Source organism: Cherax quadricarinatus, chromosome 63 (genome assembly GCF_038502225.1).
Source record: "Cherax quadricarinatus isolate ZL_2023a chromosome 63, ASM3850222v1, whole genome shotgun sequence".
Classification (NCBI taxonomy): Eukaryota; Metazoa; Arthropoda; class Malacostraca; order Decapoda; family Parastacidae; genus Cherax; species Cherax quadricarinatus.
The window spans coordinates 20083134-20095734 of NC_091354.1; the positions used below are offsets into that span (position 1 = coordinate 20083134).

General features: G+C 41.0%; 1 protein-coding gene across 2 annotated transcripts in view; it reads left to right on the top strand.

Annotated features, from left to right (window-relative positions):
- LOC128698271 (cytokine receptor-like factor 3) overlaps positions 1–12601 on the top strand; it is a 335991-nt gene that overhangs the window by 153707 nt on the left and 169683 nt on the right. For both annotated transcript variants that reach the window (XM_070098681.1, XM_070098680.1), the window contains exon 4: positions 4283–4452. In XM_070098681.1, the coding sequence (XP_069954782.1) occupies positions 4283–4452 (170 nt within the window). The remainder of the gene's footprint in view (positions 1–4282; positions 4453–12601) is intronic.

A 12601-nucleotide genomic window follows, 5' to 3' on the forward strand; every position in this document is an offset into this window, starting at 1 on the left:
AAAATCAAAATGGAATTTATTTGTAAAGCCTCAAAACATAACTAATGAACAGAGGAAATGTTAGTTTAGTGCCAGGAATGCCTACATTGTTCATTCTGGACCCTATTTTGAAATAGGAATATTTTGAACTTTGTGTTAAATTGGCCAAATTAACAATTTCCGATCACTTTATTTTGTAGTTGAAACAGTTGACTTGGCGATTTCTTGTGCTCAATCGATAGAATAGAAGTAATACTAGTGAAATAGCTAAGAATTTGGTTGATTGGAATAATGTAATTGGCCTAAAATGGGAGTCAAAGTCGGCAAAATCGCCGATTCGTAAATATCGCTGACACATCAAAATTCGCGAGAGCATAATTTCGTCAATTTTCCACCAAATTTCGTACTTTTTGTTTTATTACCTTCACAAAAAGATTCTCTACGATTTCATAAGAAAAAATAACTTTTTTTTTTTTTTAAATTCTTGGACACTGGTGCGTGACTCCAGATTTGGGCCTTGGACCCTGAAAGGGTTAAATATAGATTTACATGCAGAAAAGAATGCCAAATAAATGTAAAGCACTAATAAAATGTATAAAAAAATATTTAACATCACACTTACCTTTATTGAAGACTCTGTTGGTGTATGGGGCAGAGGGAGGGGAGGCAAGTTTATTGTTGGAGAATGTGACACTATTATCAACTCTACGGCCTATTTATCTATCGCACTTTAACTAATATGACATAATAAACAACATTAATAACTTAGAAACATGGAATATACTCTGCAATGAATGAAATAAGTCATTATGTATGTCACAAGAGGTGTTCTGTTGGTGTTGTTGGGCGTATAAGGGCTACTGAGAGCATAAGCCGTCTATAATGGTGGTGAAGCAGCAGCTGAGGCGCCGGTGTTTTCTGTAGCCCTATATAACTCCAACAACATTGGAGGAGTTAGTAGAATTGCTGAATCATTGAAGAAGGCACCCTCTACCACCATCACAACCATTACCACCATCACAACTACTACCACCATCACTACCACCCTCTACCACTTTCACAACCACTACCACCCTCTACCACTAGCACAAATGCTACCATCACTACCACCTTCTACCACCATCACTACCACCCTCTACCACTATCACAACTGCTACCACCCTCTACCACCATCACTACCACCTTCTACCACCATCATTACCACTCTCTACCACTATCACAACTGCTGCTACTATACCACTACCACTTTCGTATTATTCTGCAAACTTTCTCATAAATTATATGTGTTTCTCACATTCTTTACCAAAGAGCTGGCACTAGAAACTTTCTTTGGAGCCATGGTGACTTACTTAGCAGTTGCAAGCACTAAAACTAATGGGATATTAGGAAATATATCGTATGAACTCGTGGGATCATCCTCGCTCACTGATAAACAATGACACACTGGCTGGGAATGGAGTGTGAGGCAGCTCGGAGCCATGTGTACGTGTCCCAGACAAACGACGATTCGTGAGTCTATGTATTGATGAAAAAAAATGTTACGATTTCTGAAAAATACGACTTTTGAGCCTTACAGTAAAAAAATGAGGGTCCACTGTATTAGATGAGCTTAACTCTTTCAAGGTTGGTGCCGTACTAGTACGGCTTGCACGCCAGGGTTGTGCCGTACTAGTACGCCTAAATTCTAGCGCCTTCAAATCTAGCAAGAGAAAGCTGGTAGGTCTACATATGAAAGATTGGGTCTGTGTGGTCAGTGTGCACAGTATCAAAAAAATCCTGCAGCACACAGTGCATAATGAGAAAAAAAAAAAAACTCTGACCATGTTTTTGCTTTAAAACAGCGACTTTGCAGTGTATTTTCGTATGCTATTTATGGTTGTATTCTAGTTTTCCTGGTCTCATTTTATAGAATGGAAGACACATTACAGAAATTGAGATGATTTTGATTGGTTTCACAATGAAAAGTACCTTGAAATTGAGGTCAAAGTAGCAGAAATGTTAGATTTTTGCCAAAGTTCAAAAGTAAACAAATCATGCCACGCATCCAATACACATCAACTGGTGAGTCTAATATTCTTCCAGAAGTGCGCTGATATTATTTATACCATTTCTATACTAATGCAGTAGTCTGCAGAACAGTAAATCTTCTTTTTTTTTGTGAGAATAAAAATTCGAAGTGGAAAGCAAAAGAAATGTAAGAGGGGCCTGGGGACGTGATTAATTAACAGAAATTTTTTTATTTTAGTGCCAGGAATGTCTTTTTTGGTTATTCTGGGCCCTGTTTGGAAATTGGCATCTTTTGAAATTTGTGAAATTGGCAAAAATGCCAATTTCTGACCACTTTATTGGATAGTTGAAATAGGTAATTGGGTGGTTTCTTGTACTCATTCGATAGAAAAAAAAGGAGGTCTAGCAAAATAGTTATGATTTTTGTCAACTGGTACATTGGAATTGGCGGAAAATTGGGCTCAAGGTGGGTGAAATCGCCGATGCGTAAACATCATCGAGACCGCTGATTTTGCGAGAGCATAATTTCGTAAGTTTTCCATCAAATTTCATTCATTTCATAAGATTTTTTTTTTTGGGAAAAATTTCTGACCCTGAGAACAAGTTTAGGAGAGGGCCTGCCGACCCTGAAAGGGTTAAGAGTGGCTCACGTGTGGTGGATACAGTGAGAGCCTATGGTCTTAATGAAGCGTCAGTTCTTGCAATTACAAAGAACGAGGCGAATAACACACTGGCTTGACTGAATAACTTAATGACTTGACTGAATGACTTACTGACTTGACTGAATATCTTACTGACTTGAATGACTTGACTGAATAACATACTGACTTGACTGAATGACTTACTGAAAAAGAGTATGTTTAGCACATAGGCATAATTATAATGGTCGCAGTCACGTTTTTTTTTATCCCTCCCCTCCCTCCAACCTTCAATACCTCTCTGTAATGTCAGATTTTTATTAATTTAGGCGTCTTTATCGTGTTTCTACATTATTTACATTATACCTAATATTATTCTGGAATAAATATGATAGGTAACTTATTGATAATAATAGTATTATTATACAATATTTTATAGTGCCATGAGCTCACACCTCCACACGCCATGGTGGTCCATGAGTAACTGAGTCTGAGAGAGACTGCTCGTGCCTTCTTGCTCTCTCATAGCCCCGCCCAACCTTCAATACCTCTCTATAAAATGTCAGTTTTTATTAATTTGTGCCTCTTTATCATGCTTCTACATTATTTATGTTATACCTAATGTTATTCTGGAATAAATATGATAGGTAGATATTATTTATTGATAGTAATAGTATAATTATACAATAACAAATTTAGAAGCAGTGCTTTGAAACGGTGTCTAGGCCAGCTGATGATGCCTTATCGTCAGCTGTATAATGTACTGTAGGGTAAAAGAGCCCAGAGATCCATTACAGAATTTATGCACACTCCAATACAATCATCCACTTTAGTACCAGAACCTCTACCATTCACTTCTGCTGACAACCAACAACCATCCACCTCAGCCCAATAGGGCCACACCATCCATATCCACTCTCTCCACAGTCATCCACACACACACACCATTACCCAAAATTTATAATAAGAAATACCATTATTTCTATTGCATTTGTAGTCTTAAGCAGTAATATGTCACGACAATGCACTACAATTACATATTCACTTATATTTTGTAAGGCTTTTTGGGGGCTCCCAGGAATGTAACCCTATTTTCCCCATAAGCTCTTCAGTTTGTCTAACACGGTTTTGACTAGCACGGCGTTTTCAGGAACGTAACCACCATGTTAAATGATGGTCTACTGTATATGCTTGTACATGCATGTGTAGTGTGATCTAAGTGTAAGTAGAAGTAGCAAGATGTGTCTGAAATCTTGCATGTTTGAGACAAAAAAAAAGAAAAAATCAATCTTACCATCATGTAACACAATTACAGGCTTCCGTTTTACACTCGCTTGGCAGAATGGTAGGACCTCCCTGGGCAGTTGCTGTCCAGTCTACTACCTATAATATGATCTCTATTGAATAAAAAAAAAAAATGGTTACTAAAACTGATTTCTTGTTAATTATAAAGAAGTGTAAAATATCACTAGTATATGCAAGCTGTACTGTTTGGAGAAAAAGCTTATATCTGAGTGAAGTACCAGTGTCTTTTAAAAAGTGCAGACATAGCACCACTGTAATAAGGAGGGAGTAGAGCTTTGGTAAAAAATTAGATTCCAGTAGTACTAGCATTGGGCACAGATTTTTAGAAGAAGGCTACTATATTTTTTCTGCAGGTTGAAGAAGAGGCTCGTGGACCCCTTGATCAGTGCGAAAATATGCTGGAGACTCGTGTGAGGGAAGCTGCAGAGAGAATAGAACAAGGCAAGAGACTGCAGAAGCATGGAGGTGTCATGGCTAAGGACACTGTTGTTAGATATCAAGAGGAGGCAGCAGCTATGACTAGGTACAAGTCCTTGTTTATGCAGTAATTTTTCTGCTCAGTAGAAATAGTGCAATATTGAAAAGTGATGTTCAGTAGGATCTCTGATAATGGGTATCTATATAGTGCATTTTAAATAGAAATTTCTTCACATTTATGTACAACAATATTAGCATGTTTTCAGTAAATGGATTTAACAGCTAAAAACAGAAGATGGGAGCCAGTAAATGGGAAGGTGGATGTATTGGGAAATTGGAGGAATAGTTCGAGTTACTGAATGCTGATGGAGAGGAAGGCAGTGATTTCTTGCACTGGGCAGGGAGGCACAACACCTTTTAAAAGTGAGGAGGAAGGTACTTAGGGATTTGCAGAAAGCATGCTTAGTTCCTGTGTATAAGGAAAAAGATCATAAAAGAATTAGAGGGGACTGTGACAGGGTGGCAATGTGGCAGAAGCTGTAGATGTATGGAATAGTTGGCAGGCTACTATTAACCCCTAAACGGTCCAAAAGTATATATATATTCTTACCGCTAGCACCCTGAATGTATATATACTTTTCATTTTTCATTCCTTCAAAATTGGCACGATAGGCCTCAGTCGCCTAGACATGAGAAAACGGGTCTGCGCACTCAGTGTGCGCCATGTGAAAAAAATCAGGTACACCTGGGTACCGCATGGTAGGACCAGTTACATTCAGCTCCATCTTGGGTCAACATCATGGCACATCCTCGTGAGTCACTCATGCCTCATTGTATTAACACACTACTATTCGAGGAAAGTGATTTAGAGCGAGAGAGTAGTGGATTTGACACCAATGGGGCCACTAATATTCAAGGAATTAGTGAAAATGCCAACGATAACCCAGATGACTTTTATCCCATCACCTCTGGGGTGGCCACACCAGACCCTGGGCCAAGCACCTCTGGGGTAGCCAGTGTGGCCACAGCAGATCCTAGGCCAAGCACATCTGGGGTGGCCAGTGTAGCCACACAAGACCCTGGGCCAAGCACCTTTGGAGTGGTGAGTGTTACCCATAGGCAACTTCGCTAGAGGACACTATCATTTTCCCGGTGTTTTAGTGACAGTGATAGTGATGTAAGCGACGAGATAGATTTTATGCCATTCAAGGATTCATCTATCGATAGTGAAGTTCATTATTCACTGGTGAAGCGTACATTTAGGCGTCGTCGTCTATGTTCAGGCAGTGTGCCATATGCAGTCCCCAAGGGTCGTGGCAGGTCATGATCCAAAACTCTGGCCACTGACAGTGATGGTGATCATGAAGGTGAATGCAGGGATGGAAGAAGTAGTGGTGGGTGGCACAGTGCCTGGACCACATGACGTGGTGGGTAGACAGACACAGGACTGCCCGGCACCCCCTCAACCATATGCTGCCTCCACTCCTGTCCCTCCTCCTGCGCCCTCTCGACCCATGCCACAGATCCACCCTGCACCATGTGATCTTGAGTGGAACTGGACACAAAGTATACATGTATTTGTGCCACAGCCCTTGTAATTTTGATGCAAGTGGAAGTGGCATCCAGCCAGAATGTCCTGTAACCAAAGAGTCTACAGAGTTAGACTTTTTCCAGCTATACTTTAACGAGCCTATAATGAACTTGATAGTCACCCAGACAAATAATTGTTACCGATATGTCATGAACAACACAGCAGAGGTTGGAGAATCGTCACGGCTGCGCAGGTGGAAAGGCAGAACAGTAGCTGAAATGTATTTATTCCTTGCCATTGTCATGCTTATGCCACATACCTATAAGAACAATATACATAACTACTGGTTCACAGATCACTTCATCACTACTCCAGTCTTCTGTGACCTCCTTCCCTCCAACAGATAAACTCTGTTGCTATGAATGTTGCACTTCTCAGACAGGAATATGCCAAACAGAAATGACCTTCTGTACAAAATCCGGGAAGTGTGTATGTATTTGAAGCAGAAATTCAGTGCATACTTTTATCCCTTCAAGAACATTGTTGTTGACGAGTCCTTGATTCTGTTCAAGGGATGCCTGTCATTCAAGCAATACATACCAAGCAAACATATTCGCTTTGGTATAAAACTTTTTGTTGTGTTTGACTATGAGAGTGGTCTTGTTTTGGATATCATTGTATACACCGGGAGAAACACACTTGATTATGACAGACGGATGTTGGGCATTTCCAGTCATGTTGCTCTCAGGATGATGGAACCATACCTTGGCAAAGTACAGTGGACCCCCGCATAACGGACGCCTTGCATAACGGACAATCCGCATACCGGACGCTTTGATCGCTAAAATTTTGCCCCGCATACCGCCCAAAAACCAGCTCAGCGCCCTTCGTCCGAGACGCGTCCAATGTGCGGCCTGAGCCAGCCTCATATGTTCCGCCGGTGGCATTGTTTACCAGCCAGCCTCCGCGGTAACATTCAAGCATACAATCGGAATATTTCGTATTATTACAGTGTTTTCGGTGCTGTTTCTGGAAAATAAGTGACCATGGGCCCCAAGAAAGCTTCTAGTTCCAACCCTACAGCAATAAGGGTTAGAATTCCTATAGAAATGAAGAAAGAGATCATTGATAAGTATGAAAGTGGAGTGCGTATCACCGACCTGGTCAGGTTGTACAAGAAACCCAAATCAACCATCTCTACTATTGTGGGCAACAGAAAGGCAATCAAGGAAGCTGTTCTTGCCAAAGGTTTAACTGTGTTTTCGAAACAAAGATCGCAAGTGATGGAAGATGTTGAGAGACTCTTATTGGTGTGGATAAATGAAAAACAGCTAGCAGGAGATAGCGTCTCTCAAGCGATCATATGTGAAAAGGCTAGGAAGTTGCATGAGGATTTAATTAAAAAAAGGCCTGCAACTAGTGATGATGTGAGTGAATTTAAGGCCAGCAAAGGTTGGTTTGAGAGATTTAAGAAGCGTAGTGGCATACATAGTGTGATACGGCATGGTGAGGCTGCCAGTTCGGACCACAAAGCGGCTGAAAAATATGTGCAGGAATTCAAGGAGTACATAGAAACTGAAGGACTGAAACCTGAACAAGTGTTTAATTGTGATGAAACAGGCCTGTTCTGGAAGAAAATGCCAAGCAGGACCTACATTACTCAGGAGGAAAAGGCACTCCCAGGACATAAGCCTATGAAAGACAGGCTTACTTTGTTGATGTGTGCCAATGCTACTGGTGATTGCAAAGTTAAGCCTTTATTAGTGTATCACTCTGAAACTCCCAGAGCGTTCAGGCAAAAGAATGTCCTCAAGGATAATTTGTGTGTGCTGTGGAGATCAAACAGTAAGGCATGGGTCACTAGGGACTTTTTCTATAACTGGTTACACCATGCATTTGCCCCCAATGTCAAAGATTACCTAACTGAAAAGAAATTAGAACTTAAGTGCCTCCTGGTGTTAGACAATGCCCCTGGTCATCCTACAGACGTGGCAGAGCGACTTTATGGGGACATGAGCTTCATTAAGGTGAAGTTTTTGCCTCCTAATACCACTCCTCTCCTGCAGCCCATGGACCAGCAGGTCATTTCCAACTTCAAGAAACTGTACACAAAAGCTATGTTTCAAAAGTGCTTTGAAGTGACCACAGACACTCGATTGACTCTAAAAGAGTTTTGGAAGGATCACTTTAATATCCTCAATTGTGTAAACCTTATAGGTAAGGCTTGGGAGGGAGTGACTAAGAGAACCTTGAACTCTGCTTGGAAGAAACTGTGGCCAGAATGTGTAGACAAAAGGGATTTTGAAGGGTTTGAGGCTAACCCTGAGAGGAGTATACCAGTTGAGGAATCAATTGTGGCATTGGGGAAGTCCTTGGGGTTGGAGGTTAGTGGGGATGATGTGGAAGAGTTGGTGGAGGAGGACAATGAAGAACTAACCACTGATGAGCTGATAGATCAACTTCAAGAGCAAGAGGCCAGACCTGGGGAAACTGGTTCAAAGGAGGGGAGAGAGAAATTGAAGGAATTGCCTACTTCAAAGATTAAGGAAATGTGTGCAAAATGGCTTGAAGTGCAAACCTTTTTTGATGAAAATCACCCTCACACAGCTATTGCAAGCCGTGCTGGTGACTGTTACAATGACAATGTTGTGAACCACTTTAGACAAATCATAAAGGAACGAGAGGTACAGGCCACTATGGACAGATATCTTGTGCGAAAGAAGTCCAGTGACTCTGAAGCTGGTCCTAGTGGCATTAAAAGAAGAAGGGAAGTAACCCCAGAAAAGGACTTGCCACCTCAAGTCTTAATGGAAGGGGATTCCCCTTCTAAACACTAACACTCTCTCTCCCCTCCTCCCATCCCATCAATCATCACCAGATCTTCAATAAAAGTAAGTGTCATGTAATTGTGCATGCCTTTTTCAGTTTGTGTGTACTAAAATTAACATTTTTTTGTGGTAAAAAAAATTTTTTTTCATACTTTTGGGTGTCTTGCACGGATTAATTTTTTTTTTTTTATTATTATCACACCGGCCGATTCCCACCAAGGCAGGGTGGCCCGAAAAAGAAAAACTTTCACCATCATTCACTCCATCACTGTCTTGCCAGAAGGGTGCTTTACACTACAGTTTTTAAACTGCAACATTAACACCCCTCCTTCAGAGTGCAGGCACTGTACTTCCCATCTCCAGGACTCAAGTCCGGCCTGCCGGTTTCCCTGAATCCCTTCATAAATGTTACTTTGCTCACACTCCAACAGCACGTCAAGTATTAAAAACCATTTGTCTCCATTCACTCCTATCAAACACGCTCACGCATGCCTGCTGGAAGTCCAAGCCCCTCGCACACAAAACCTCCTTTACCCCCTCCCTCCAACCCTTCCTAGGCCGACCCCTACCCCGCCTTCCTTCCACTACAGACTGATACACTCTTGAAGTCATTCTGTTTCGCTCCATTCTCTCTACATGTCCGAACCACCTCAACAACCCTTCCTCAGCCCTCTGGACAACAGTTTTGGTAATCCCGCACCTCCTCCTAACTTCCAAACTACGAATTCTCTGCATTATATTCACACCACACATTGCCCTCAGACATGACATCTCCACTGCCTCCAGCCTTCTCCTCGCTGCAACATTCATCACCCACGCTTCACACCCATATAAGAGCGTTGGTAAAACTATACTCTCATACATTCCCCTCTTTGCCTCCAAGGACAAAGTTCTTTGTCTCCACAGACTCCTAAGTGCACCACTCACTCTTTTTCCCTCATCAATTCTATGATTCACCTCATCTTTCATAGACCCATCCGCTGACACGTCCACTCCCAAATATCTGAATACGTTCACCTCCTCCATACTCTCTCCCTCCAATCTGATATTCAATCTTTCATCACCTAATCTTTTTGTTATCCTCATAACCTTACTCTTTCCTGTATTCACCTTTAATTTTCTTCTTTTGCACACCCTACCAAATTCATCCACCAATCTCTGCAACTTCTCTTCAGAATCTCCCAAGAGCACAGTGTCATCAGCAAAGAGCAGCTGTGACAACTCCCACTTTGTGTGTGATTCTTTATCTTTTAACTCCACGCCTCTTGCCAAGACCCTCGCATTTACTTCTCTTACAACCCCATCTATAAATATATTAAACAACCACGGTGACATCACACATCCTTGTCTAAGGCCTACTTTTACTGGGAAAAAATTTCCCTCTTTCCTACATACTCTAACTTGAGCCTCACTATCCTCGTAAAAACTCTTCACTGCTTTCAGTAACCTACCTCCTACACCATACACTTGCAACATCTGCCACATTGCCCCCCTATCCACCCTGTCATACGCCTTTTCCAAATCCATAAATGCCACAAAGACCTCTTTAGCCTTATCTAAATACTGTTCACTTATATGTTTCACTGTAAACACCTGGTCCACACACCCCCTACCTTTCCTAAAGCCTCCTTGTTCATCTGCTATCCTATTCTCCGTCTTACTCTTAATTCTTTCAATTATAACTCTACCATACACTTTACCAGGTACACTCAACAGACTTATCCCCCTATAATTTTTGCACTCTCTTTTATCCCCTTTGCCTTTATACAAAGGAACTATGCATGCTCTCTGCCAATCCCTAGGTACCTTACCCTCTTCCATACATTTATTAAATAATTGCACCAACCACTCCAAAACTATATCCCCACCTGCTTTTAACATTTCTATCTTTATCCCATCAATCCCGGCTGCCTTACCCCCTTTCATTTTACCTACTGCCTCACGAACTTCCCCCACACTCACAACTGGCTCTTCCTCACTCCTACAAGATGTTATTCCTCCTTGCCCTATACACGAAATCACAGCTTCCCTATCTTCATCAACATTTAACAATTCCTCAAAATATTCCTTCCATCTTCCCAATACCTCTAACTCTCCATTTAATAACTCTCCTCTCCTATTTTTAACTGACAAATCCATTTGTTCTCTAGGCTTTCTTAACTTGTTAATCTCACTCCAAAACTTTTTCTTATTTTCAACAAAATTTGTTGATAACATCTCACCCACTCTCTCATTTGCTCTCTTTTTACATTGCTTCACCACTCTCTTAACTTCTCTCTTTTTCTCCATATACTCTTCCCTCCTTGCATCACTTCTACTTTGTAAAAACTTCTCATATGCTAACTTTTTCTCCCTTACTACTCTCTTTACATCATCATTCCACCAATCGCTCCTCTTCCCTCCTGCACCCACTTTCCTGTAACCACAAACTTCTGCTGAACACTCTAACACTACATTTTTAAACCTACCCCATACCTCTTCGACCCCATTGCCTATGCTCTCATTAGCCCATCTATCCTCCAATAGCTGTTTATATCTTACCCTAACTGCCTCCTCTTTTAGTTTATAAACCTTCACCTCTCTCTTCCCTGATGCTTCTATTCTCCTTGTATCCCATCTACCTTTTACTCTCAGTGTAGCTACAACTAGAAAGTGATCTGATATATCTGTGGCCCCTCTATAAACATGTACATCCTGAAGTCTACTCAACAGTCTTTTATCTACCAATACATAATCCAACAAACTACTGTCATTTCGCCCTACATCATATCGTGTATACTTATTTATCCTCTTTTTCTTAAAATATGTATTACCTATAACTAAACCCCTTTCTATACAAAGTTCAATCAAAGGGCTCCCATTATCATTTACACCTGGCACCCCAAACTTACCTACCACACCCTCTCTAAAAGTTTCTCCTACTTTAGCATTCAAGTCCCCTACCACAATTACTCTCTCACTTGGTTCAAAGGCTCCTATACATTCACTTAACATCTCCCAAAATCTCTCTCTCTCCTCTGCATTCCTCTCTTCTCCAGGTGCATACACGCTTATTATGACCCACTTCTCGCATCCAACCTTTACTTTAATCCACATAATTCTTGAATTTACACATTCATATTCTCTTTTCTCCTTCCATAACTGATCATTTAACATTACTGCTACCCCTTCCTTTGCTCTAACTCTCTCAGATACTCCAGATTTAATCCCATTTATTTCCCCCCACTGAAACTCTCCTACCCCCTTCAGCTTTGTTTCGCTTAGGGCCAGGACATCCAACTTCTTTTCATTCATAACATCAGCAATCATCTGTTTCTTGTCATCCGCACTACATCCACGCACGTTTAAGCAACCCAGTTTTATAAAGTTTTTCTTCTTCTCTTTTTTAGTAATTGTATACAGGAGAAGGGGTTACTAGCCCATTGCTCCCGGCATTTTAGTCGCCTCATACGACACGCATGGCTTACGGAGGAAAGATTCTTTTCCACTTCCCCATGGACAATAGAAGAAATAAAAAAGAACAAGAGCTATTTAGAAAAAGGAGAAAAACCTAGATGTATGTATATATATATATGCATGTGCGTGTCTGTGAAGTGTGACCAAAGTGTAAGTAGGAGTAGCAAGATATCCCTGTTATCTTAGCGTGTTTATGAGACAGAAAAAGAAACCAGCAATCCTACCATCATGCAAAACAGTTACAGGTTTTTGTTTCACAGTCATCTGGCAGGACGGTAGTACTTCCCTGGGTGGTTGCTGTCTACCAAACAATTGGCATTGAAATCAAAGGATTTACTATAAAACATAATTATCATATCATGAAAACCAAGAAAAATAAAAAAAAATGGAAAAAAACGGTAAATATGTAGAATTTCTGCAAGCGGCAGCGCTTCATGTTG